We start from the raw sequence: 23,098 nt of genomic DNA on the forward strand, positions 1-23,098 counted from the left end.
CGTGGGTTCAAGCCCCTTGCTGAGGGTACAACTTCCATAAAGAAATAATAAAATAAAATACGAGATAAAGTATAGCCACTGAGTTGAGATCAAGCTAAAGACCTAAAAACCAGCTCTCGTGAGCAAATTTTCTGCTGAGGAGTGCAGCACAAGTCCTGAAACCACATTCAGCTGTGCCATGCTTTTTGTCACAACTGTAATCCTGAAACGACAAGATGAGACAAGAGGTGGGAAGACAGAGCAAAGGTCAGTGAGTTAAGGAGTAAGATGACGGTCCGAGTTCTGACGCTGTTTCCAGCAGCTGGGAGGCGCTGAGCAGGAAAGTCAGCATTGTGCCACAGACTCCCCTATTCTCAAAAGGGAGAAACGTACCCCACTGTCTATATCCATACTGTGATGGTTAAAGGAAAAAGAAGAGCTGGTATGAAAGCATCAGGAGGAAAAACTGATCTACTCTTGGCTACTCACTTCACCTTCTTCTACCTACTCAGTCCGTCGACCACGCATGAGGTCGTACCTTCTCTGCATTTGTGTTCCTCCTGTGCGCTACGGTGCAAGCGGGGCCGACCGGGAGGCAGGCTGATGGGACAGGAAGGACAGATGGGCCTGGGACCCACAGATCCCCCCTCCCAGCTAGATGGCCAGTAAACAAGCAAGCGCGGTCCCTCAACTAGTCAGCTAAAGTAGTGCTACGATGTCCAAGAGACAGCATACAAGTGCCACTCCAGTGACGACTACTATCACTAGCATCCTCAGGGACTCCTGATATAAAAGGATTTTAGTGTGCTGGAGGGTAGGTGTTCAGATACCATGCACTGGTTCATAATGAACTAATGAAACAAGAACTGGACACATTTGGGGGCAGGGGCTGGGGGGACACTTACGTAGTAAGCGGCTTTGAAAAGCAGATGCCTGTTTGACTTTCAGAGCGTTAACAGAATGGAAAACCACATCTCATATACAATGAGTCCCTTGCAAAAAGTAACTCGTTAGAAGTGAGCACTCCCTACGACAAGAAATATGTAACCAGATACATAAGATTAATGAAAACCCGGAAAGTATTATTTAGAGTACACAGCACACAGCAGCTGGTCAATGAACGAATAAGAACTGAAACCAGAAATAGCTCCAATAATATTAAAAAATGTATAAACACTGTTCTGAAAATGTACTAGAACAAAGACTCACAGTCATGGGATGTAACTGAAATTTTTAAAACTCATTTAGTCCTTGCAAGTGACAAAAAAGTTTCTGCTCTTAAATATGGGAAAATCCTATTTTTTAAAAAAATTTTTTGCAAGGAAAGAACAAAGATGTAAGAGGCACTGCCACTAAAAAGGGTAAAAGAAAGGAAACATTAACATTCAAGCACAGGTTAGAAAGCCAGTTACTCAACGTCAGGGCCTAATCCCTAAGAAACGTGGCAAAAAACTGAACAACACATTTATGATACGCTGACGTCAGACTAGCAACGGAAGAGGTACGCTTCTAGCTTACCATGTGGACAAAGAATGTCTTCATTAAAATTTAATTCCTCCTCCTCTTCTTTTCTTTCTTCTTTTGATTCATCTAATCAAAAGAAATACAGATAATAACCACTCTAGCTGTTACATTTGAAGTTCAAAGTAGCAGAGATACGACTGTGCGCAATTTTGAACAAAGAAAACTTAAAACATTCTAAAAATTAGACCCAAGTGATTCCTACATGCTCCTGCTAGGAAGTGTTATATTTCTTTCCCTTAAAAGGAAAGAAAAAAATCCCTGAATGGCAGTTTTACTTCTTCAAGATTTAGATTATGCAAGAACATGTTCCTTTTTTCAAACTGAAAAATACATATCCTTCTATTAGTTCTAGTCAAGCTATTCAGAATACGGGATCATAAACCAAGTTAATCATCTACATGTCATGTCATTTTCACCCACCTATTCTTTTTGGGGTTGAACAGAAAGCTTCAGAGAAGACTAATGAGAAATAAGGACTTAACCTTTAACATCAAAAATATATATTAAGAACTGAGCTTTTCCCGTTAACATTTCTCTTCCAATATCCACTTTTCCTATCTGTCCACACTGTATCACCATGAATTCGTAGTTGTGTATACCAGGCAGACAGTCAAATAGAAAGTCTTAAGTCTAAGGAGATTAGAATAGTTACCCATGGGTTTTAATTTAAGTACATAAGACATTTAAAGAATATTTACTAATCATTAAAAAGCTCAGTAGAAAACTGGGCATAGAAAGGACACTCTCGGTCACACACACAAATACAACTAACTTCTCAAATAAAGGACCGTGGTTGATCTCGATGGTAATTTTGAAAGGCAAAGCCCTGACACAGCTAAGTCACTTTTCATATATCAGACTAGTAAAAGCTGATGTGAAAGGTATACTCTTTATGTTGACAAAAGCATGGAAAAACAAGCCCCCGTGTACTTTCTGGAGAAAATTTACCAAGACGTATCAGTACATGGCAATTATAAATGGGTGTAATCCTCTGATCCAACAATTTCTGGGAATTTATGCAAAGAGGTACGTACGACCATACATAAGGACGCTCACTTTATCTGTTCGTACACATTAACTGTACAAAACTAAAAAAGAACCAGTTAAATAAAAAGAATACGTCCACACAATGAAATACAGCCACTAAATAAAAAGCACCATATACTTTAACAGAGGAAACTGTACAACTGCATCTACAGGAATGCCAATATTAAACAAACAAAACCTTATTTAGAATGATTGTATCTGGAGGAAAGGCTTGCAGAGATTTTACTTTGTTCCTTCTGTACTGCTTTAAGCTCTTAAAATCTCTGAATGGAGGAAGGGGGAGAAGAGAAGCATTTTACTCTCAAACCAACATGAAAACGATTTTCAAGCTAGGCCAGCATCAAGATACTTTCAATTACGGCATCTGACTTTACGTAAAAGGAAGCATCACTGGGGTGCCTGGCTGGCTCAGTTGGTGGAGTGTGCGACTCAGATCTCGGGGTTTTGATTTGGAGCCCTATGTTGGGTGTTGAGATTACTTAAAAGCTTAAAAAAAGAAAAGAAAAGAAAAGAAAAAGGACCACTAACACATCAAGAAGCTTAAAAGAGCACCAAGTTAATATTTAACACACTGGGTCACATGATGCTACTAAAAATACGGTTTTTAAATGACAGGGCAATAACACTGAAACTAAAGTTAAGTTCATGAATTGTATAGCAGAGCAAGATTTTTTTTAACCAGGGGCGCCTGGGTGGCTCAGTGGTTAAGCGTCTGCCTTCGGCTCAGGGCGTGATCCCAGGGTCCTGGGATTGAGCCCCACATCAGGCTCCTCTGCTTCTTCCTCTCCCACTCCCCCTGCCTGTGTTCCCTCTCTCACTGGCTGTCTCTCTCTCTATCAAATAAATAAATAAAATCTTAAAAAAGATTTTTTTAACCAAAAAAAAAAAACTCTTAAATTTGAAAATGTTAAAAAGCCACAAATAGTGGCTTTGGGGTTTTTATTTTCTTAAAAAGTTAAGACTTGTTGAATTACTGTGTGGTATACCTGATAGTAATACAATGCTGTGTTAACTACCCTTCAAAAAAAAAATCATAGTACATTTATTAAAATAAAAAAATATACAAAAAATTAAAAGGTAGTTTTATCGGAAGACCCCACCAAGAAAATTCAGAGTATTTCAGTAAGAATGTTAACGTTATTCAAAGGATAATTTTTAAAAACCTATGTACGTAGATCCTGATATTTGGATAAGAACACTAGGTGAGACAATCGCTTCAGGGTCACTAATTGTACTTGAATAGACTGATCAAACCACCAGCTTCCATTTTAAACCTACGAATAATTTTAGAGCCTTAATTCCCCTTGTATCTTATGAAACACTGATTATAAAATTCAATTTAGTCGCTGACCTATATTAACATAATTTCCTACTTGAAAGCATAGCTTCAGAAAACTGAGAAGAATTTATAAGCAAAACGCTATTCAGAAGCTGCCTTCCCTCCTGGATGAAAACCACAGAAGCACAGGCTCATTTTATTTGCCAAAGGCAGCCTGTAAATGTGGCAGATAGTCTATAACCAAACATACTGAGCTGACGATATACTATGTGACTGGTGGCAGACTCACCTTTCTTAAGAATTTTAGCCCGGAGCAGAATTAAAAAGAATTCTGCACGTGATTAACTAGAGAGACCGGGAGCAAAAAGGATGCCTGGGTACCCGGAATTCCTCATGTGAGCTGCTGAGCCCGTGCTCAATTTCAGTAACTTAACAATCTTTTATTTGTTCCGAGACACCGGAGAGCTTCGGGTTTAATAAAACTGGCCCCTAAAATTGCACGGGTGGGAATTCTGCGCTGCCGTCCACGAGCACGCACACACAGACTTTTCGCACTACCTTTGTTCAAGGTGTTGCCGTTCATCTTCCCGTTGCTTTGGTCTACGTCGCCATCTTGCTCATCTAGCTGTTCCAGAGCGAGCTGGCGCCAACTGCGCAGGGAGGATTTCCCCACCCAAAATCCATCACTGCTGCGGAACAGAGACCACGTGAAATCACGCAAGGCACATTTCCTAACGGCCCTTCTTTACGTGTGAGGGTCATGAACTAAAATGAACTACAAACATTCCAAATCTGCTACGGTCCACATGATTTTTTAACCCACTCCCACGTTTTGGCCATTTTCACTCTTCGCTACTGAAATGCGGGTATCTCAGATGCTGCTTTTATCCCAAATCTTATCCTGCTTCCTCAATTATGTTCAGGCCGAACACAACTCAACGGGCTACTTTCCTTCCCTTGACGTCCACTCCCAAAGACGTACAGGTCCTCACGTATATACATCCACGTCCACGTACAAACACACATTTAAAGGGTCATGAGGCTGTTTGCAGAATGACCAAAAACAGTGAGCTAGGTTAATCTTTATTTGGAAAATATATAACGGAAGTTAAACCCAGATGTAACAAGTGCCGTAACAGATGCCATCCGAGCTTACTGGTTCCTGGGTCCAGAGGCCCGCTAGGGAGCGGCACTCGACAGACTCCAGGTCTGCTGGGTATTTCTGCCAAGGATGCTCCCCTGGGTACCCTGCGTTAATACACTCCGGCCTCTCTAGAGGGACACCCCACGTATGAACACACACTAACACGCTGCCTTGGTCTGGTCAGACCTCAGCTCCGCACCTCTGCTTCTACTTTTCTAACGGATGGAATGCAGTCCCAAAGGCTGGGTGACTCGGCTTTGGGCATCTTTGAAAACATCCAACCTCCCTGTCATCCACATCATTACTCTTCTTCCTTCGAAAACCCTAACTCCTACTGTCTATAAATTACGAGCCATTCGGTTATTACCTCTTCCAACTAGTTCGGTTTATCATCAACAGTAAACACTGTGTAACATACCCCTTCACCGTCGCCTTTAGCAGATTATTAACAGTTTTATAATCTTCATTTAGTTGGCTCTTCAGACGCAACACGCGGCAGCGTTCTACCACACACTCCTTACACAGGGCTTTCACTAGAGGCGAGAGAGAGGGAGAGCAAACGGGAGTTCGTTCACACGCAGATTACCTGTGAGCAAAGTGTCAGGACTTCACAGAACACAGTTCTAAAGCAAAGTCACGATTTTGACAACAGAGAAAACTGGTACATATCCTAAATTATTTAGGTGATACAGATTTCAAGACAGCAAATTTTTATCTGCATAAAGAAAGAACAATGAGAGATGAAATGTCTAAATACCCTAAAACAGGCCATGCCATGAAGCACAGTATTCTCCAAGGTTTAGATGCATGTTTTACAAGAGTTAAATAACTGAGGCTCTAAGGTTGGGGGAGACAACATTACCTGACAAGTACAAATGTAATGTTAATTGAAAGCTTCATGCGAGTATGAAATATTGGAACACTTCAAAACACGGAACACTAAAGAGGGAAAAAACCCACCAAGGGCCGATTTAAAACTCACAGTTGTAGGAATCCTATGAAATGTGATTCTATGAAAGATCTTATCACAGCTTAGTTCATTGATCATGAATCAAAAACAAACTTAGAAAGCAAAACTCCAGGTGTGTACAAGAGAAGGCCTGGATCATGCAGTTAAAATGCCAGTTGTTATGCTCTAAGTTGTACACATTCAGAAAACGGCATTTAATTTGGGAAAGGAGGGAGGGTGATCACACAATTTTTATTAGACTCACCTATGGATACGAGGTGGGGCCTATGTTGCTCATTAAAAAGAAAAATGTTTTGAGGCGAGACAACCAGAACCAAAGACACTATGGATACTATGTCATTATCTAAAGGTCTAAATTCAAAGCAGAATCAGGCAGCTTCCATTCATAAGCTAAGTAACAATCTACAGAAGACGTGCCATCAACCAGACCAAGGTTCAAGTACTCTGAAGAGTATACTGAACAAAGTAACAAATTACTACCAGATGGTTTTCTCAAAAGAAGAAAATTCTGTCTCCTTTGGGAGGAAAACATGGAAACTCAATGAAAAGCGATGTATAGTGTTACGTAACTTCTTTAGTTAGCAAATCCTGTCTGCCAAGCATACAGAACATTTGGACCGGCTGGCACAGTCTGGGTCAGATGATCAGAGACCACAGGGTGAGGCTTCATGAATTACTTCATACGCAGAGAAGACACCCCGAATTACCAGTTAGTCTTGGTCCTCCCCCGTATCGACTATAGAAAATGTCAGCCGCATATTCAGATATTCTCTTCATAATTGAGATCTTGTCAGGATGGAGCTTGTCATGGGAACACAGGCAAGCGTGATTATCGATAGGCTTGGTGGGTGTCGATTCATCCAACCACTTCTGAAGCCACTCGAGAGAGACAAACTCATAGGGTTCTGAGAAGATAGGAAAGGAAAGAGTCTATGTATTTTTACAGCTTTTTGACTAAGTGATACATTCATTTTCCTCAAAAGACAATGCAAACTCTGTCCAAAGTTAGCAGAATCAGAAGCATCACTGTTCAGGGAAAATGTCTGAGGACTGTGACACAAAGCTCCATTTAACTACCCCTCTTCTAGTTCAAGGAGCTGTGTACGATAGGGACGAATCGGCACAGTGCCCTATGAGATCGGCTGGTATTATTAACCACATTCTACAAAAGAGGCATCCACAGAGAGAAGTGTCTTGCTTGACAGCACAGAAGAGCTCTGATCAGGACACCCACGACTGTTAACTATAAAGCCATGCTCCACGCCAGCTCGCAAATCACATAACCTCATTCCCTATTATGTTTATTTCATAAATGATTTTCATAAACACTTTTCACCAATATGTGATATACACATGGAATTGAAAATGAAACGTCTGAGTTCTAAGTTAGAATAACCTCATCAGCTATAACCACACTTTCATAAGCCAGTTTCAACCACTGAACTTTTCTCCATCCAAGAGGATACTGATGTCAATTAAAACGTATTTGATTTCCCCTCCCCAATCTGTATCATGAGCTATTCATGACATTATTGTGTATTTCAAGAAAGTAAGCTATTTTAAACAAGTTTCAGGATGAAGTACACTAGAATTCAATTGTTACTGATTTTGAAGTTGCAAAAATTAAGACAAAACCAAACCACCTCAAACTGAGTTTTCATTTGGGAAAACAGAGTCCATGAGTTCCCTAAAAGTCAAAATTAAAGACAAAGGGCCAGCTTTGATTACTTACAAAGATCTCCAGTGAGTCCCAGCATAAAACATAGAAGAAAACATACAGAAATTGAATTTACGTATTTGTATTATGTACTACTGCTGATGAGATCTGAGGGATAGACAATTCAACTCAAAGCCCATTTTGACCACTTTTATACTACAAGTCTAGAAAACTAATTTCCATTTCAAGTTTAGTTTGAGACATTTCAATTTTTACAAAACCAAGTTTCGGCATCGTCACATCCCTTATTTGTGCTAAGACTGTACGTTGCCAACTGAGAGCCTTCCGAGCGGTCAGCCCCAATGCAGCCGCAGAGAAAGAGCTCATGACTGCAAGCTGAGACCAACGTCTAATCCAAGTTCTGCCACCAAGAAACTGAACTTGAGCAAGTCACTTAAACTCTCTATGCTTCAGGTCTTTTATTTGTAAAATGAAGGTAATAATACCTGCCTTCTACCTACCTCACGGGGATGTTGTTGAATGTAAAAGATAAGATAAGTGAAGCATTTTGAGCTTTTTGGAAGAAAAGAGATATAGAAAAGTTAATCATACATTCACACAATATATAAAGAGGAGACCTTAACATTCAGTATAGATTACCATGGTCGTGGCACTTTATAATATATAATGGCGTGGTTCGTTAAATTCAAAATACTTCCCAATTTTATTTGCCAATTATCACGTTTAATCTGCCAGGGACAGAGTACACTGGGTATCTTAAGAATGCAAAGACAAATGACCTCTACCCAAGAAAGGGAAATCAAAGTTTGAGCGTATCTCATCTTTTCCCAAATACAGTCACGTAGATTAAAATCTTCATTAATCTAAAGGCCATCAAAGGAGGGGAAACAGAACTGTGACACAGAGCCACATTCGAGAATAATTCGGCAGGTGTTCTCATTTCCCCAGGAGCTGGGGAGGGGAGCAGAGCAGAGCAGACAACACCTGCTATGGCTAACTGGAAGAATACACGTAAGGACCCAGACCCTCACAAGGAAAGGAATCTAGGAAAACTGCATGTGCACAAAGCACAGCTGGCCAAGGGCTGTCTGCTGGGATTCGATGCCCAGGGCGGCCATGCCCGGGACCGCTATGACAACAACGTGGTTCAAAGGCAGTCTGTTCAAGACGACATGCTCCGATCCCCTACTAGAGTCATACAGAAAACTTCCAAGTGAAGCGTATTCTGGTTTGGGGCAGTTTCACATGAATTAAATGTAAGATATGAAAATTAGAAAAATGCCTGATTTTATGGTAAGAGGAGTAGGAGAGCAGAGAGTGGGCCTGGGATTCTGATGTAATACCGTTATTATTCATTCTGCCCATTTTCTAGATTTAGTATGCTGAAGGACCTCTCGGAGGAAGAGTGACTGTGGTCACATAGGTCTCTCTTTCTTTCATTTTCAATTTCCATTACTAAAAAGAGTTTGGTATCAATCTCTGCCAAGAGTATCCCTGAGGACCTGGGTCTAGCACAAGTCTCAACGGTTAAGGCAGATTTGCTTCTGGGATATCTTTATACTGCAGATGCTTCTGTTCTAGACAAAGACTCATGGCAGGTTCTCTATGAACTGTGATCCAAAAACCATCTGAGCACCGCCTTCCAAAGGCATGGTAATCAACCACCAAAAAGGAATGAGAACTCTATTTGCCAAGTTGGAGATACCGAAGTGTTTAAAATCTCGGCATTTGGCAAAACAGGAAAGCACTTGTTAAAATATTTAGTGAAGGAAATGTACATTTTGGTGAAAGTTACTCGTAAATTTATTTTTATTTTTATTTTTTTTAATGCCTGGATTGAACATAGGAATTTTCTTTGGGGGGAGTTATAAAAGTCCAGGAAAGACTGTGGCATCAAAAATATTTGTAACACTCCACCTAGAGATAAAATTTAAGATTATTTAGAGAGCATTTATTTTAATAAAAAGGACCAAAAGGGTCTGTGTTCCCAATGAGGCTTATTACTTCAGGTAAAGTGACTCTTCTTTAAATATATTCACAAACACACAGAGGATTTAGAAAATGTATAACAAAGACTTGCATTGGCAGCACAAAACCACAATCATCTGCTTTGGGATTTTTCAACGTTTTAGCACAACATAGATTTTCTACTCTGTAAGTTTACTGCAAATGGGAAAAGAAAATTATGAAGTTCATAACTGGTGAAAGTACTGATACAGAGACATGTTCTAAGAACATAAGCACTGGTTCTGTGGGAAACAGCCAAGAGAAGTGCAAGTATGTGTTAGTTAACCTGACACGTCACACCTCTGGGCCACGCAGTAGTTTTAAAGAGTGGTTCAAAAACAGCATTTTACTTTAGATTCAGGAAGTCCCCTTCTCTCGTCTAATGAATGCAGGAAACTGGGAATACAGTTCAAAAAATAGATTTCTAGGTCTCAACTCCTTTGAATAAATTTAGAGATTTGAATCATATTCATTTCCAAATCATTTCCAGTAAAATTAAGGTCAGTCTAACTCTTCAGAATAATCCCAACCCTTAGGACAGAGTGAGAGGAACAGGTTACAAAGAAAGGTCAGAATCAAAGATGTAGCTCAGAAAGAACTTTTAAGAGCTTTTCTTACAGATTTAGCAATTTATATTCATCTTTTGTTTAAAGTTACACCAGTAATACAAAATTAAGATATGAAAAAGACAAGCCACAAGTACAATTATGCTTGAGTATTTATTTTCTAAAATTAGGATTAAATTGCCTCTTCTTTATGCAGGAATTGGGCCTGGGGAATTCTGTCTATGAAACGACAAAGACAGTGTATCATTACTAATGGCATAGCAGCCTGGAAAAGTTGGGGTTTTCTTTCTGAGGCACTAGGTAAACTTGCATTAAACATACACAGTAAAGGGATGGGCTGGCTCACGTGGGATAATTCTTAAGAAATTAGGGGTCAGCAGAAAGCTCTCCTATTCTTAGAATATTGATATTAAATTTCAAATTAGTCTAATAGTATCGTAAAAAATAGCACTCAGAAAAGAATGCCAGTTAATACGGCCAGAGCACAAACTGTGCAAGGAAACAACATAGTGAGATGCTTCCATAGTAACCCAATCAGATCTTTTGTTAAGAACAAATTAGTATCTCACAGAACAGAAACATCTGTAAGACTCACATATATATATATATATGCAGAGCGCTGACCTAAACCTTGTAATTTATTAAGAGCTTCCCGTTCTTAAAAGTACATGATAATGAAGATTCTATGGAATGCTACACATCAGATTATTGCTGGTTTACACAGTTTGTAGTCATTAAGCTGGCATGAGTGGTTATAGGAAAGGGGAGGGGCAAGTCTGTTCATACACATCTGTGAACATGAAAGAAACAAGGCACATCATGGCAACAGTGCTGTCCCAGAATATCTTACAGACCAGCTCCAGCAGGTAACCTTTGGTACAGCTCCTTAACCTCTTCATGTTTAGCTTTTCCTTTGTCCACACTCTGCTTGCGCATCTCGGCCATTTCGATACACCACTCCTCAAACTTGCAATTATCTCGGTCTACCAGCTCTTGAAGAAAGGCTATTCAAAACAGAAAAGACAAAAAAATAACGCTTGCCTGTTTTCAAACACACAGAACCATGCCAACGTCTGAATTATACCAAATACTGGCTAGGATTCTGGTGGCAACTTCCTCCTGATGGCAAAGTAAAACTGGTAACAGCCATTAGAATAATGCTGGGTGACGCCCGACCTGGTCTCCATGATGTCACCAGCCAACTGGGGCCATCAAATGGCTCAGAAATACTACTCAAAATTGAGGATGCCACAGAGCACAGACAGTATTAGGTAAAATGACAACTGAAGACTGCCTTCAGGCCAGTAGCAACTCTTCTTCTTCTAAATTAAGTACGCTCTACGCCCATTGTGGGGCTCAAAATCACGACCCTGAGATCAAGAGTCCCATGCCCTACCAACTGAGCCAGCCAGGCAGCCTACAACTGTTCTTTTTAAAAAGATGATCTATAAAATTAATTAAAATGGCTAAAACACATTTGTATGCTTTACAAATTAAACCAAATAAAACCAAATGGCTCTTTAAATACATGTTTTGCTTACCTATAGAATTTAAACTGTTTTTGCTTGTCTTTGGGAGGGGAGGGGTCAGTGGAATAGTTCCGTTAAAGGCTCCTTTAGCTTGAAAACTCACTTTTTTTTTTTTTTTTTTTAAAGAATTCATTTTTGGCGCACCTAGGTGGCATAGCTGGTTACGTGTGCGACTCCTGGTTTCAGCTCAGGTCATCATCTCATGGGTTATGATACTGAGCTCCTTGCTCAGCCGGGAGTCTGCTCGAAGATTCTCTCCCTCTCGTCCCTGCTTCCTCTCAGGAGGAGACCCCCCCCCCCAACAACTCTCTCTCAAATAAATAAATAAATACTGAAGTAATCTACACCCAACATGGGGCTCAAACCCACAACACAGCCAGCCAGGTGCCCCCAAAACTCACTACTTTATTAAGTAGGTTCCATGCCCAATGTGGAGCCCAACACGGGGCTCGAACTCATGACCCTGAGATCAAGACCTGAGCTGAAATCGAGTCAGATGCTAAACCAACTGAGCCACCCAGATGCCCTAAAACTCACTACTTTAAAGCAAATTTGTGATTATATCTACTTTCATCAACATCTACCATATGCAATGAACCTATCTTGACAAATTAAAGCAGTGATTTCCTGTGAGCGCCGGTATGCTACAGTACTTGCCTTCTATCATCTTGGGAAATTGCTCACCTGGTACCTGAACAGTTGTGGTGGTTTTTTCTTGAGTTTGTAGTCTATACACCAACATATACGCATTTCGAGAGCAGTGCGTTCCTTTCCCACACTTGGGTTTACGCGTCTGGGACTTAGAAGGTTCTGCTGAGGTGGAGGAATAAAAGGTAACTAAATTAGAATGTCTATGGTCAGTTGATGCTTTTGCAGGGGAGGGGCAGGAGAAGGGCCACGGGACACAATTCTTACAAATACACATTCAAGATACTTATTTATTATTTTTTAAGTAGGTCAACATCCAGTGTGGAGCCCAACAGAGGGCTTCAACTGATGACTCTGAGATCAAACCCTGAGTCGAGACCACAAGCCAGATGCCCTAGCAACTGGCTAGGCGCCCTCACATTTAAGATACTTTAACAGGGATCTAGAACACTAAACGGCAATACAAATTCAGGATGCTTGTTGGATGTCTGAATATTTAAACAGGTTTATGCCCTACCCCCTTGTGTACCATATTCCATTTTTAAAAGATGGTTAAGTACTATTTTTCATGAAGACAAACCTAGAAGCAGAAAAAAGGTACTACTGCAACGAGTTTATTTTAATGTTGGTCTTGGATTATAAAAATAAATCCAGATTATTTTAGCAAACAGACGGTTCCCAGAGAGGAGAGGGTAGGCCGATCAGTTAAATGGGTGGTGGGGATTAAGGAGTGCACTGGTGTGGTGGGCACCGGGTGTCGGATGCAAATGTTGAATGATGCAAATGTTGAATCACTATACTGTGCACCTGAAACTAAGGTAACACTGTAGGTTAACTGGAATTAAAATAAAAACTTAACAAAATGGCATGTTCGTTAAAATGAAATGCTATTGTAATGAGCATAAAGATTAGCCACTAGTATCTGTGAATTCAGTAGCAAGTAGAAACATTAAGTGTTCTGAATGTCAAGTCTATCAGATGAACGTGATCTTCAAAATGGTGCTGAGGATGCCAGGGTAACCTTCTGGGGGAGGGGGGTGAGATCCTGCTTAGTTCTGGGGAAATCAATGACCAGATCTTCAATTCACTATGTTCTTTTCTAAAATCAACCCACCTCCACACTGCGGTTCCACTCATGGTTTCTGCCTCTCCTCTCTCAGTTATCCTCCCACTTTAACGAAAGAAAGACATAACCTCTCACCCAGAGATTAAAAGTTTTAGCCATGTCATTAGAAGAAATGTTTACAATAAAATTTTGCTTTGTGTTTAATTCAAAAGTTTATTAATATACTTATATTGATCGAGTATGAGGTGATATTTATAATTTTAAAAAGCTCAATCCAAAAGAACTTTCGAACTATTTAGAGACTTATGGTTACAGAAATCTTAAGTATATTCCATTAGGAAAAAATCCCATATGGTCAGCTATAATGTAAATACTACCAGGAGAAAGGGTAAGGGTTAAAAAATGTCTTCCTCTAAAGAAAGATCCATCCATACATTTGTCTCTGAAAAGTTGGTACTATGTTACTAATTACATTTGGACTCTCTTAAAAGAGTGATGTTGCAGTTTCACTATTTGTCAGAAATCACATCATCTGTAGCTACTTAAAATTATGATAAAAAATATCAGATTTTAAAATGTTCAGGGAGGGGCACTTGGGTGGCTCAGTCAGGTAAGCACTTCACTCTTGGTTTCAGCTCAGGTTATGGTCTCAGGGGGTTGAGATTGAGCCCTGTGTTGGGCTGCATGCAGAGCCTGCTTGGAATTCTCTCCCTCCCCCTCTGCACCTCTCTCCACAGGCACTCTCTCTCAGATAAATAAAATCTTCAAAAAAATAAAACGTTCAGGAACACAACTTTGTTCAATATTCTTGTAGGGAACACAGGACAAAAAGTTTGAAGACTACCACTACAGGGAATTAACAATGTCAGGAGCGTGTAAAGAGGAGGTCGGGCATTTCTAACTAAAACGTATTAAGATTTAACATGTTTGTTATTTTTTTTTTTTTTAAAGATTTAGTGCAAGGGGCGCCTGGGTGGCGCAGTCGTTAAGCATCTGCCTTCGGCTCAGGGCGTGATCCCGGCGTTCTGGGATCGAGCCCCACATCAGGCTCCTCCGCTGGGAGCCTGCTTCTTCCTCTCCCACTCCCCCTGCTTGTGTTCCCTCTCTCGCTGGCTGTCTCTTTCTCTCAAATAAATAAATAAAATCTTAAAAACATAAAAAATAAAAATAAATTTAAAAAAATAAAAAAGATTTTATTTATGGGAGAGAGAGAACACCCATGAGGGAACAGGGGGAGGAACAGGGGGAGGAACACAGGGAGGAAGAGGGATTAGCAGAATCCACACTGACCGCTGAGCCTAATGCGGAGCTTGATCCTAAACCCTGAGATCATGACCTGAGCCAAAATCAGGAGCTGTACCCTCAACTGAATGAGTCACCCATGCGCCCCAACATGCTCGACATTTTGTGTGAGATGGAATATAAACCAATTCAAAGAAGTTCATGATAGAATACAAGAATAAGTGACTCATGGAATTTCTATTTTTGATCAAACAGATGAAATTTGCCATGTACATTGCATACAGCAGTGAGAGGTATTAAAACATTGGGATGGGATCCTGATAGGGTGGAGTCTCTTTCTCTTGAACTATTTTAAAATTTAGGACTGTCTATATGTAGAAGATAAACAAAACAGCCTTAGCAATGCTTTTAATCCTACAATACTCTGACTAAAATTAAGACAAATCAAATAAACCTCAGTAAAGAACAGTTAAAGCCACATTCTCAGTTTTGTACCCAGAGTCTAATAAAAAAAAAATATATATATATATATATATATATGGGCAAATGTTAAGAACCGCAGTATTAAAAGTGGGAGTAACATAGTTGAATACCTATCTATAAACACCTAAATGTGATTTAAAAATAGAAACTCTCTCTCTAAATTACAAAAACCTGGTCCCATTTAACCACCCACGGAAAGATTCCCCATATGCTTCACAAGCCAACTCCAACGGCCATTCTCCTGACACCTTGGGAAAGTGGCTCTGATTCATTAAGAAAGAACAATGGCAGGAGACACACATCTATTCCCAATCTTTTCTCTTATTTAGACCCCACAGTCCAAACCTCACCCCAAAATGACACACACGGTAATAAAGTGATGAGAAGCTCAGCCGCGATGCCTCCTACTGGAAGAACCATTCACTTCTGTAGGGAATAAGGGGGCACTCCGGCCCAAGAACATGGACGTGATAACAGCTATTCACCAAGTACTCTCAATGGCAGAACTCATCACTACAAAACAGCAAGCAGCTTACCCCCCCCCCCCCGAGGCCCTGCTCACATTCCAGGGAAGGGAAAAGATACTTCACAGGAAGGCGTAGGCACTGTTCTCACAGCAATGGTCCCCTGCTAGAGTTATTTCCCTAACATAAATCTCCTAACACAAAGAAAAGGACTACAAATCCTACTACTTTAACTCTACTATTCATCGTTTTAAGCTTAATACCTGCTACCCTCTCCCCTTTCCATCCCCTCTTACCCAAAATTAAACTGGTTATTGAATATTTGCCTTCAAACTGCACTGAAAACATTACTGAAACCATCTCCGGGGGAAAAAAACTTTTTTTTAAAATTCAGGCATTGCTAACAAAAGATGTTCAGAGATTTTATGTGTGTTTAAGAAATGCAAATATCCTTGCTAACCCAGAACCCAATCTTGGACCATAAGAATTTATCACAAAGATCTCCAGTTTCAAAAAAAAGAAGAAAGAAAAAAGAAAAGAAAAAAAAAAAAAAAAGAAGAAAAGAAAAAAAAGAAAAATTTATATTTTAAAAGGGCACTCACAACTTAAAGGTTTTACCTAGATCTTCCTCAATCCCTAGTTGTAATTTCTTCCCCTCCATCTTTTCTATATCTTCGTCATTAAATTTATACCATTCACCGGACTGTGGATCTTTCACATGGGCAATGTAGTGGCCAGAGTAAGCACTCACTCCTCTGTGTATAAGGACCGCACTGAGTTCATACACATAGGACCCACCTGGAAAAAGAGAAGGGAGAAAGTGAAAGTTTGCAGAACAGTATTTCTTCTTATATCCTGAGTCTGAACTGTAATGATTAAAACGGTTTTCAGAGAATTCAAAACATGTCCCCTAAAACAAAACAACACAACAAAATACACGTCACCTAAGATTTTTTAATTTAGTTTTACGAAGTAATGTAGTAAACACGTCTTAAGCTGCTCACTGCATTAGTTTTCCATTTTCTCTGCAAAATATACAGATGGAAAGAAAGCTCTGGCACTCTGGGCACCCAGGTCAGGATTACAAAGCTATTCTGCTGCAGGCTTTGCCCCTCTGCAAACTGGCTGAGCTGTACGCCTTCCAAGAATCAACTGTTTGTATTCTTGTTATAAAATTACTTACACAAACTAACCAGGTAGGAGTGTGAAACTAAAAAGCTATTGTTTCTAGGAAAAAAAGAAGAAAAATGTTTTAGGAACAACTGGAGGTAAGTCATTAAAAAAAATGGCTACCAAAATAAGCCAAGATAACTGGAAACAACCAGGAGAGAAAACATTAAAAATCTAGAATGATTCTGCACTGAGATTTCTTCGTATTTTAAAATTCCTATTTATTTCACTTGAAATAACCAAAGACAAGTCAGAGTCTATATATTATGCACATGATTTATGCAAGAGAAGACTTTACCCATACATTAAATGAATGAATGAATATTGACATTTCCAGATATAATTTGAAAAAAATCTTCTAAACAAATTATGGGGGAAATTATTTATGTACTGGGAAACATCACTTCTACACATTATTAAAAATGAGAAAGCAAGTAATTCATTAGCAACCCCACAATACAAACATAACCACTATTAAAAATGAAACCTGCAGGTTTTTCTAACAAATCATTCACATCTTTCTCACATCATTAAACACTGTTCTGAAATTTATCGTAATGTACCACAATGTATTGAACCACTCCCATACCGATGGACATTTAAACCGGAAGCATTTTATTAACGTTAAACAATAATTACTACCTTTGTGGCAAAAAATCTGTGCACATATCCTTGACGATTTCATCATCGTAACTTCCTTCAAACGTCAAGAGGTGAGTCACAAGGCAGAGCCAATCACTCATTCAACAAACATGCCGCACACTTGTAGGAACACAGGGTACGGCAGCTGAGTAGAAGGACAAAGCCGCTGCATTCTTGAAGCTCAGTGGGGGATTCAGTGATACAGATCAACACCCACCTAAACCACCCAAGCTGAAAATAATTTAAAACACTAGGATATGGGCGCCTCGGTGGTTCAGTCCATTAAGTGTCTGCCTTCAGCTCAGGTACTGGGATGGAGCCCCACAGAGGGTCTCCTGCTCAGCAGGGAGTCTGCTTCTCTCTCTCTCCCTTTGCCCCTCCCGACTGTTCATTCTCTCTCTCCCCCTCTCCCCCAAATAAAATCTTAAAAAAAAAAAAAATTCCATATGCAATAACCAACATGCAATCAAAGATAACCAAGTACAGAAGAAACACAGCAACATTAAAAGAACCCACCCAGAGAGCAAAAATCAGCCCGCATAATCTTCCAACATCAGTCATGGATTACAAAACCAGGCTTTCTATGTTTCAAGAAATGAGAAGCTTGAAAATCTATCTATTCAGGGGCGCCTGGGTGGCTCAGACGGTTAAGCATCTGCCTTCGGCTCAGGTCATGATCCCAAGGGGCCTAGGATTGAGTCCCACATCAGGCTCACTTCTCAGCAGGCAGCCTGCTTCTCCTTCTCCCTCTGCTGCTCCCCCTGCTTGTGCTCTCTCTCAAATAAAATCTAAAAAAAAAAAAGGAAGGAAGGGAAGGAAAGGAAGGAAGGGAAGGAAGGAAAGAAGATCTATCGGGTCAAGTAACAGAGAACCATAAAAAGTGATGCAATTTTGAATCCGAGGAAGTACCGGCATTTACGTTAAGGGTAACTGTACTAACTGATCCAGTTTAAAGATCTAGGCTGGGATTCAGTGTTTTGGTATAAATCTGAAATTCCTCAAAATGAAAAGCTAGAGAGGCAGACAGACACACACGTATGACGGGGCCTTCTCCGCCTAGCTCCAGCAAGAACCCGGATGAGGGCGCAGCGGAAGCAGACGGTGCAAGACTTCGTCATGGGTTAGGTTTCACCCCGCACTGTCCCAGGAGAAAACAGGGAAACTCAACTGTAAGGTTTAGGAATGCAAGCTTACATTGTGAAACACTAAAGCAAAAAATAATTGATTAAAAAATAAAAATTAATAAAAATAAAGGACCTGACTGCCATAAAACCCAGATTAATGTCTATGATTTGGGGGGACGGAGAAGGGTTGTTAGTGGGAGGGGCACAAAAGACTCTGGAGTCGTGGGAAAGTTTTGTTTCTGGAGCTGGATGTTGCCCACGCAGACGGCCACTTTGTGAGAATTCTGCAACTCACACACGTTTGTATTCTGGGCTCTTATGATGAATGCATTATATTTTATTATAAAAAGGTATAAGTGGATAGAGCAACACGTATGGTGCAGACAACGGCAGGACGAGTGAGGGTGTGCCCGCCGTCGGGTGTCTGCGAGAGGGTGAAGACAAGACCACAGAAGTATTCCCTAAATTAAATCGTCACAACAAACCACACAATTCGTAGAAGCAGTAACCGTGACGGAATTACCAAGAGACAACACAAAAATTTTCATGTCACAACACCACTGTTCACCTGAATTTACACGCATCCATTCATTATACTAACAACTTCAGAATTCTGGTAGTTTAAAACAGCCAGTGGGACCTGTTCTTTAATGCGCACCTGTATTATTGGATCATAAGGTTGTCTTAGTGTTTTGCTAACTGTATTTAAATATAATTGGTTTCTTTGGAAATTCCGTGAATTTCAGTCAGTTCCCAAATTTCAACGTGACCTACAAGACTATTAAAATCCCCCCCAAAATATGGCCGTTCAGTCAGTCAGGTGCTAAAGGTTCAAGGAACAGGAACCCCTTGGTTTACAGATCCATGTAGATCTGTAGGTGCACGATTTAAAGAAACAAGTGAATTCTCCTTTTTAAAAAAAGAGCATCTTGGGGCGCCTGGGTGGCACAGCGGTTAAGCGTCTGCCTTCGGCTCAGGGCGTGATCCCGGCGTTCCGGGATCGAGCCCCACATCAGGCTCCTCCGCTATGAGCCTGCTTCTTCCTCTCCCACTCCCCCTGCTTGTGTTCCCTCTCTCGCTGGCTGTCTCTATCTCTGTCAAATAAATAAATAAAATCTTTAAAAAAATAAAAATAAAAAAAATAAAAAAAAAAAGAGCATCTTTTAGATCTATCTTCTCAGCTTTATGTGGATATGTGTGTACAGACATGTATCAATTAGAATATAGGAAAATATATATACTGGCAGTCTGGGCGATAGAATTACAGGTTTTTTTTGTTTGTTTCTGTTTTTTATTTTTTTAATTATTTTTTGTGGTATCATTTATTTATTTGAGAGACAGAGAGAGAGAAGGAGCCAAGGGGAGGGGCAGAGGGAGAGGCAGCAGCAGACTCCTCTATCTCTGGATCCTGAGATCACGACCTGAGCTGAAGGCAGACGCTCAACCAACTGAGCCACCCAGGTGCCCCTTCTCTGTCTTTTCAATTAAGTAGGCTCCACACCCAATGTGGGGCTCAAACTTATGACCCTGAGATCAAGAGCTGCACACTCTGCCCTATGTTCGGTGTAGAGACTACTTAAAATCTTAGAGGCGCATGGGTGGCTCAGTTGAGCGTCCATCTGACTCTTGATTTTGGCTCAGGTCATGATCTCAGGGTCTTGGGAATGAACCCCATGTCTCTACCTCTCCCACCCACTGCAAGCTCTATCTAAAAATAAAATCTTTTAAAAAATTATTTAAAAATAAAAAAAATAAAAGTTTATTACATTTAGTCAACAAAGACACTAAATTTAAACATTTCTACAGGTTTTTTGACCTACCATGTCTACTTCCTAATCATCTTATTTTCCTTACAGTACAAATTGGACAAATACATAATAAGCTTAGTAACAATAATAAGAACTATTTGAAATCATGCAGTGGAGTTAAGGAAAGTGCTAATTTTACATCTAAGTTTCTGGCCCCTGAGACACCACTAAGCTAGCAGACATCTCTAATTTCAAACAACTACCTGAACAAAGCAGGCAGGAAGCAAATCACTACAGAAAGTGAACTACAGCGAAGTTTATTATTCAATCAGATATAATAATAACCAAGCCCAGGGGCCAAGTCTCCAGCCGTTTGCCTCCTCCACCGAGTGCAAATTTCAAACCACAGCATTGAGAACATCACACATTTTAAAGCTGAAATACTTAACATCATTCCCCAACCTCCCCAAGTGTTTCTTTCAAAGGTTTTTAGGGCTTGTTGCTACTGTAAGTTGCCTCCAGAAGCTTTTTATGGAAAGAGACAAAAATGATGATATAATTTCTATATTAAAAATTTAATAAATAGTAAGATCAAGCTGAGAAAGGAAGGGAAACAGTCCTTCCAGTCAGGGCAAGAGACACGAAAGGGCCACATTTTTTCTCTCTATCAAGCACCGCCCTGTATGGTAAGGTGACGACAACCAAAAGGAACAGGTGTTGTAAATTACTTCTTCTTGATACTATGTCACAGCATCCTGGAACTCATCAGTCATCACAGACAGGGAGAATTACAGCATAAATATTGGGATTATGCCACCCAGAGTTTTTGATAAAGTTAAAAAAAAACACGAATGGAGGCAACTCAGAGAGACTTCATTTTATGAGGAACTACAGACATGGTATTGACACGAAGGGACCACGCGTGGGTTCAGACAGTAAAATACCTTCTCCCCCTTTTATTCTTTTGTAGGTATTGATGAACCATCTAATCTCTGCAGTGTACTTACTCATGGAAAATGAAAGTAACATCTCGGCTCGCCTAAAAAGCCTTTGTTCCCAGACAAGAGTTAGCAGAGAATAGTTATCAAATGCTATTCTGTATTCATCACAAGCTGATCACAAGTTACAGTCTCTGAGCATTACAATGATCACTGCTCGGTAAAAATATTACCTTTATGTTCCACATAAGGCTCCATATCCAAAATTTCTGAGAAGCCAATGTAGGTATTCAGCTTTTTCTTATGTCCAGTTTGCCTAACCAAGAGGAAAGCTAATTATACTTATATGTAAAACAATCATAAAACAATGTATAAGCTCTACCAGCTATTTTAATAAACTCAATGGTACCTAGGTAGGTTTCACTCAGCAATCTTGCTCAAAAATTTGTACGATTATCAACATAATGCTGTCTTACAATTGGCGGAAAAGAAGAAGTTAGAAGTATGAATTTAAAGTACTGATTCCGAACTTATGTTCAGAAGTTTTAATATAATCACGAGAGAACCACAGACGCTCCTGCTTCATAGAAGTAACGCGCATGTGCAAACATTGCCTTTATTTTAATTACAAAATCAAAGATATATTCCCATGGGGGTCGGGTGGGGTAGAAGATTGTAATAAGTAGAAGTTTACTCTAGTTCTTATTCAAAAATACAGAACATCAAGATAATTCAGTTCTTACCCATGTTTGTTTTCCTTTGCAGTGTTTAATAATTAATAGGATAAAGCTAAGGATTCCCTACTTTTCTAGTCCTCGCTCAGATATGGCTGGCTTCCTTAAGAACTGTGATAAAACCAAAACGGTAGGTCCCACCTACAACTCTCATTCCCAAAGCCAGAGTTTCCAACTGTAAAGGCATTCTAGGACTTCACCTGTCTATGGCAGAACCTGCACACACGAGTCCCCAACGAGCAACAGACAGGGCTGCTCCTAGAACCTACCTGTCAAAGACAAACCGCATCAGCTGTAAGTTCAGGGTGCAGGGAAGGCTCAGCAGTCTGATCTTCCTTGTGGCATTCTGTTTACTTTGACAGTTTTCACAGAAGTATCGATTGTCTCCTTCTAATTTTTCTTCCTGATCAGAAACAAGACATTACTTAAAAAAAAATTAGAAGATGGAAAGATTTTTAAAAAGTGATCAAATCTCTGACGTATATAGCATAATTTCAAGTAACAGCCCCCCCACCTGTTGACGATCAAGCCACTCCAAGTAATGAAGGACACAGAAAAGGCACGACTTAGCAGTGATATTAATTTGCATACGGTGATTTAAAATTGTGCCTCTTTCCAAAATGTATGATTTTTAAAAATAATCCTCAAAGACACTTTGTCCTGATAATCCCACTTCTGGGAAATCTAAGGAAGTAGATTCTCTACGGGAAAAAAATTGTATGTACTTTGATGCAACAAAATTAATTTAAGATTACATATGGGCACGAGAACACAAAACTACATATATACAAAATCATACACAGACACACACATACATAGTCACACACACAGTTAAAACTGCTGAATCATGCGGACGAGATAAAGCTAAAAGATCTTGGGAAATTCAGTGGTATAGCTTAGTGGTTTCTTTTTAAATTTTTCCTGTTACGTCCTCTTAGCTCACTGGCCAGTCCTCCCACTCAGCATCCTTTGCCAGCTCCTCCTATCTCCCTGATTCCCTGTGTCTGAAATGGCTGAAGGCTCAGTCCTCGGTCCTCATCTCTCTCAATCCTGATTTTATCCAGCCCTAAAACCCCTGAACCACATGTCTCAAATCTAACACACCCCAAAGCAAAC

At 40.0% G+C, this 23,098-nt stretch overlaps 1 protein-coding gene across 8 annotated transcripts in view; it reads right to left on the reverse strand.

Moving 5' to 3' along the window:
* Window positions 1-23,098, reverse strand: part of USP48 (ubiquitin specific peptidase 48) — a 90,241-nt gene that overhangs the window by 30,859 nt on the left and 36,284 nt on the right. For 2 of the 8 annotated variants that reach the window (XM_026517121.4, XM_044390614.3), the window contains exons 7-15: window positions 22,252-22,385; window positions 21,482-21,564; window positions 16,245-16,424; window positions 12,408-12,536; window positions 11,049-11,198; window positions 6,651-6,848; window positions 5,392-5,506; window positions 4,388-4,518; window positions 1,498-1,569 (exon numbers count right to left, since the gene is read on the reverse strand). In XM_026517121.4, coding sequence (XP_026372906.1) covers window positions 1,498-1,569; window positions 4,388-4,518; window positions 5,392-5,506; window positions 6,651-6,848; window positions 11,049-11,198; window positions 12,408-12,536; window positions 16,245-16,424; window positions 21,482-21,564; window positions 22,252-22,385 — 1,192 coding nt within the window. The remainder of the gene's footprint in view (window positions 1-1,497; window positions 1,570-4,387; window positions 4,519-5,391; window positions 5,507-6,650; window positions 6,849-11,048; window positions 11,199-12,407; window positions 12,537-16,244; window positions 16,425-21,481; window positions 21,565-22,251; window positions 22,386-23,098) is intronic. The other 6 variants (XM_026517122.4, XM_026517123.4, XM_026517124.4 and 3 more) reach the window with 6 other exon arrangements.

This window comes from Ursus arctos, unplaced genomic scaffold, assembly GCF_023065955.2.
Source record: "Ursus arctos isolate Adak ecotype North America unplaced genomic scaffold, UrsArc2.0 scaffold_32, whole genome shotgun sequence".
NCBI lineage: Eukaryota > Metazoa > Chordata > Mammalia > Carnivora > Ursidae > Ursus > Ursus arctos.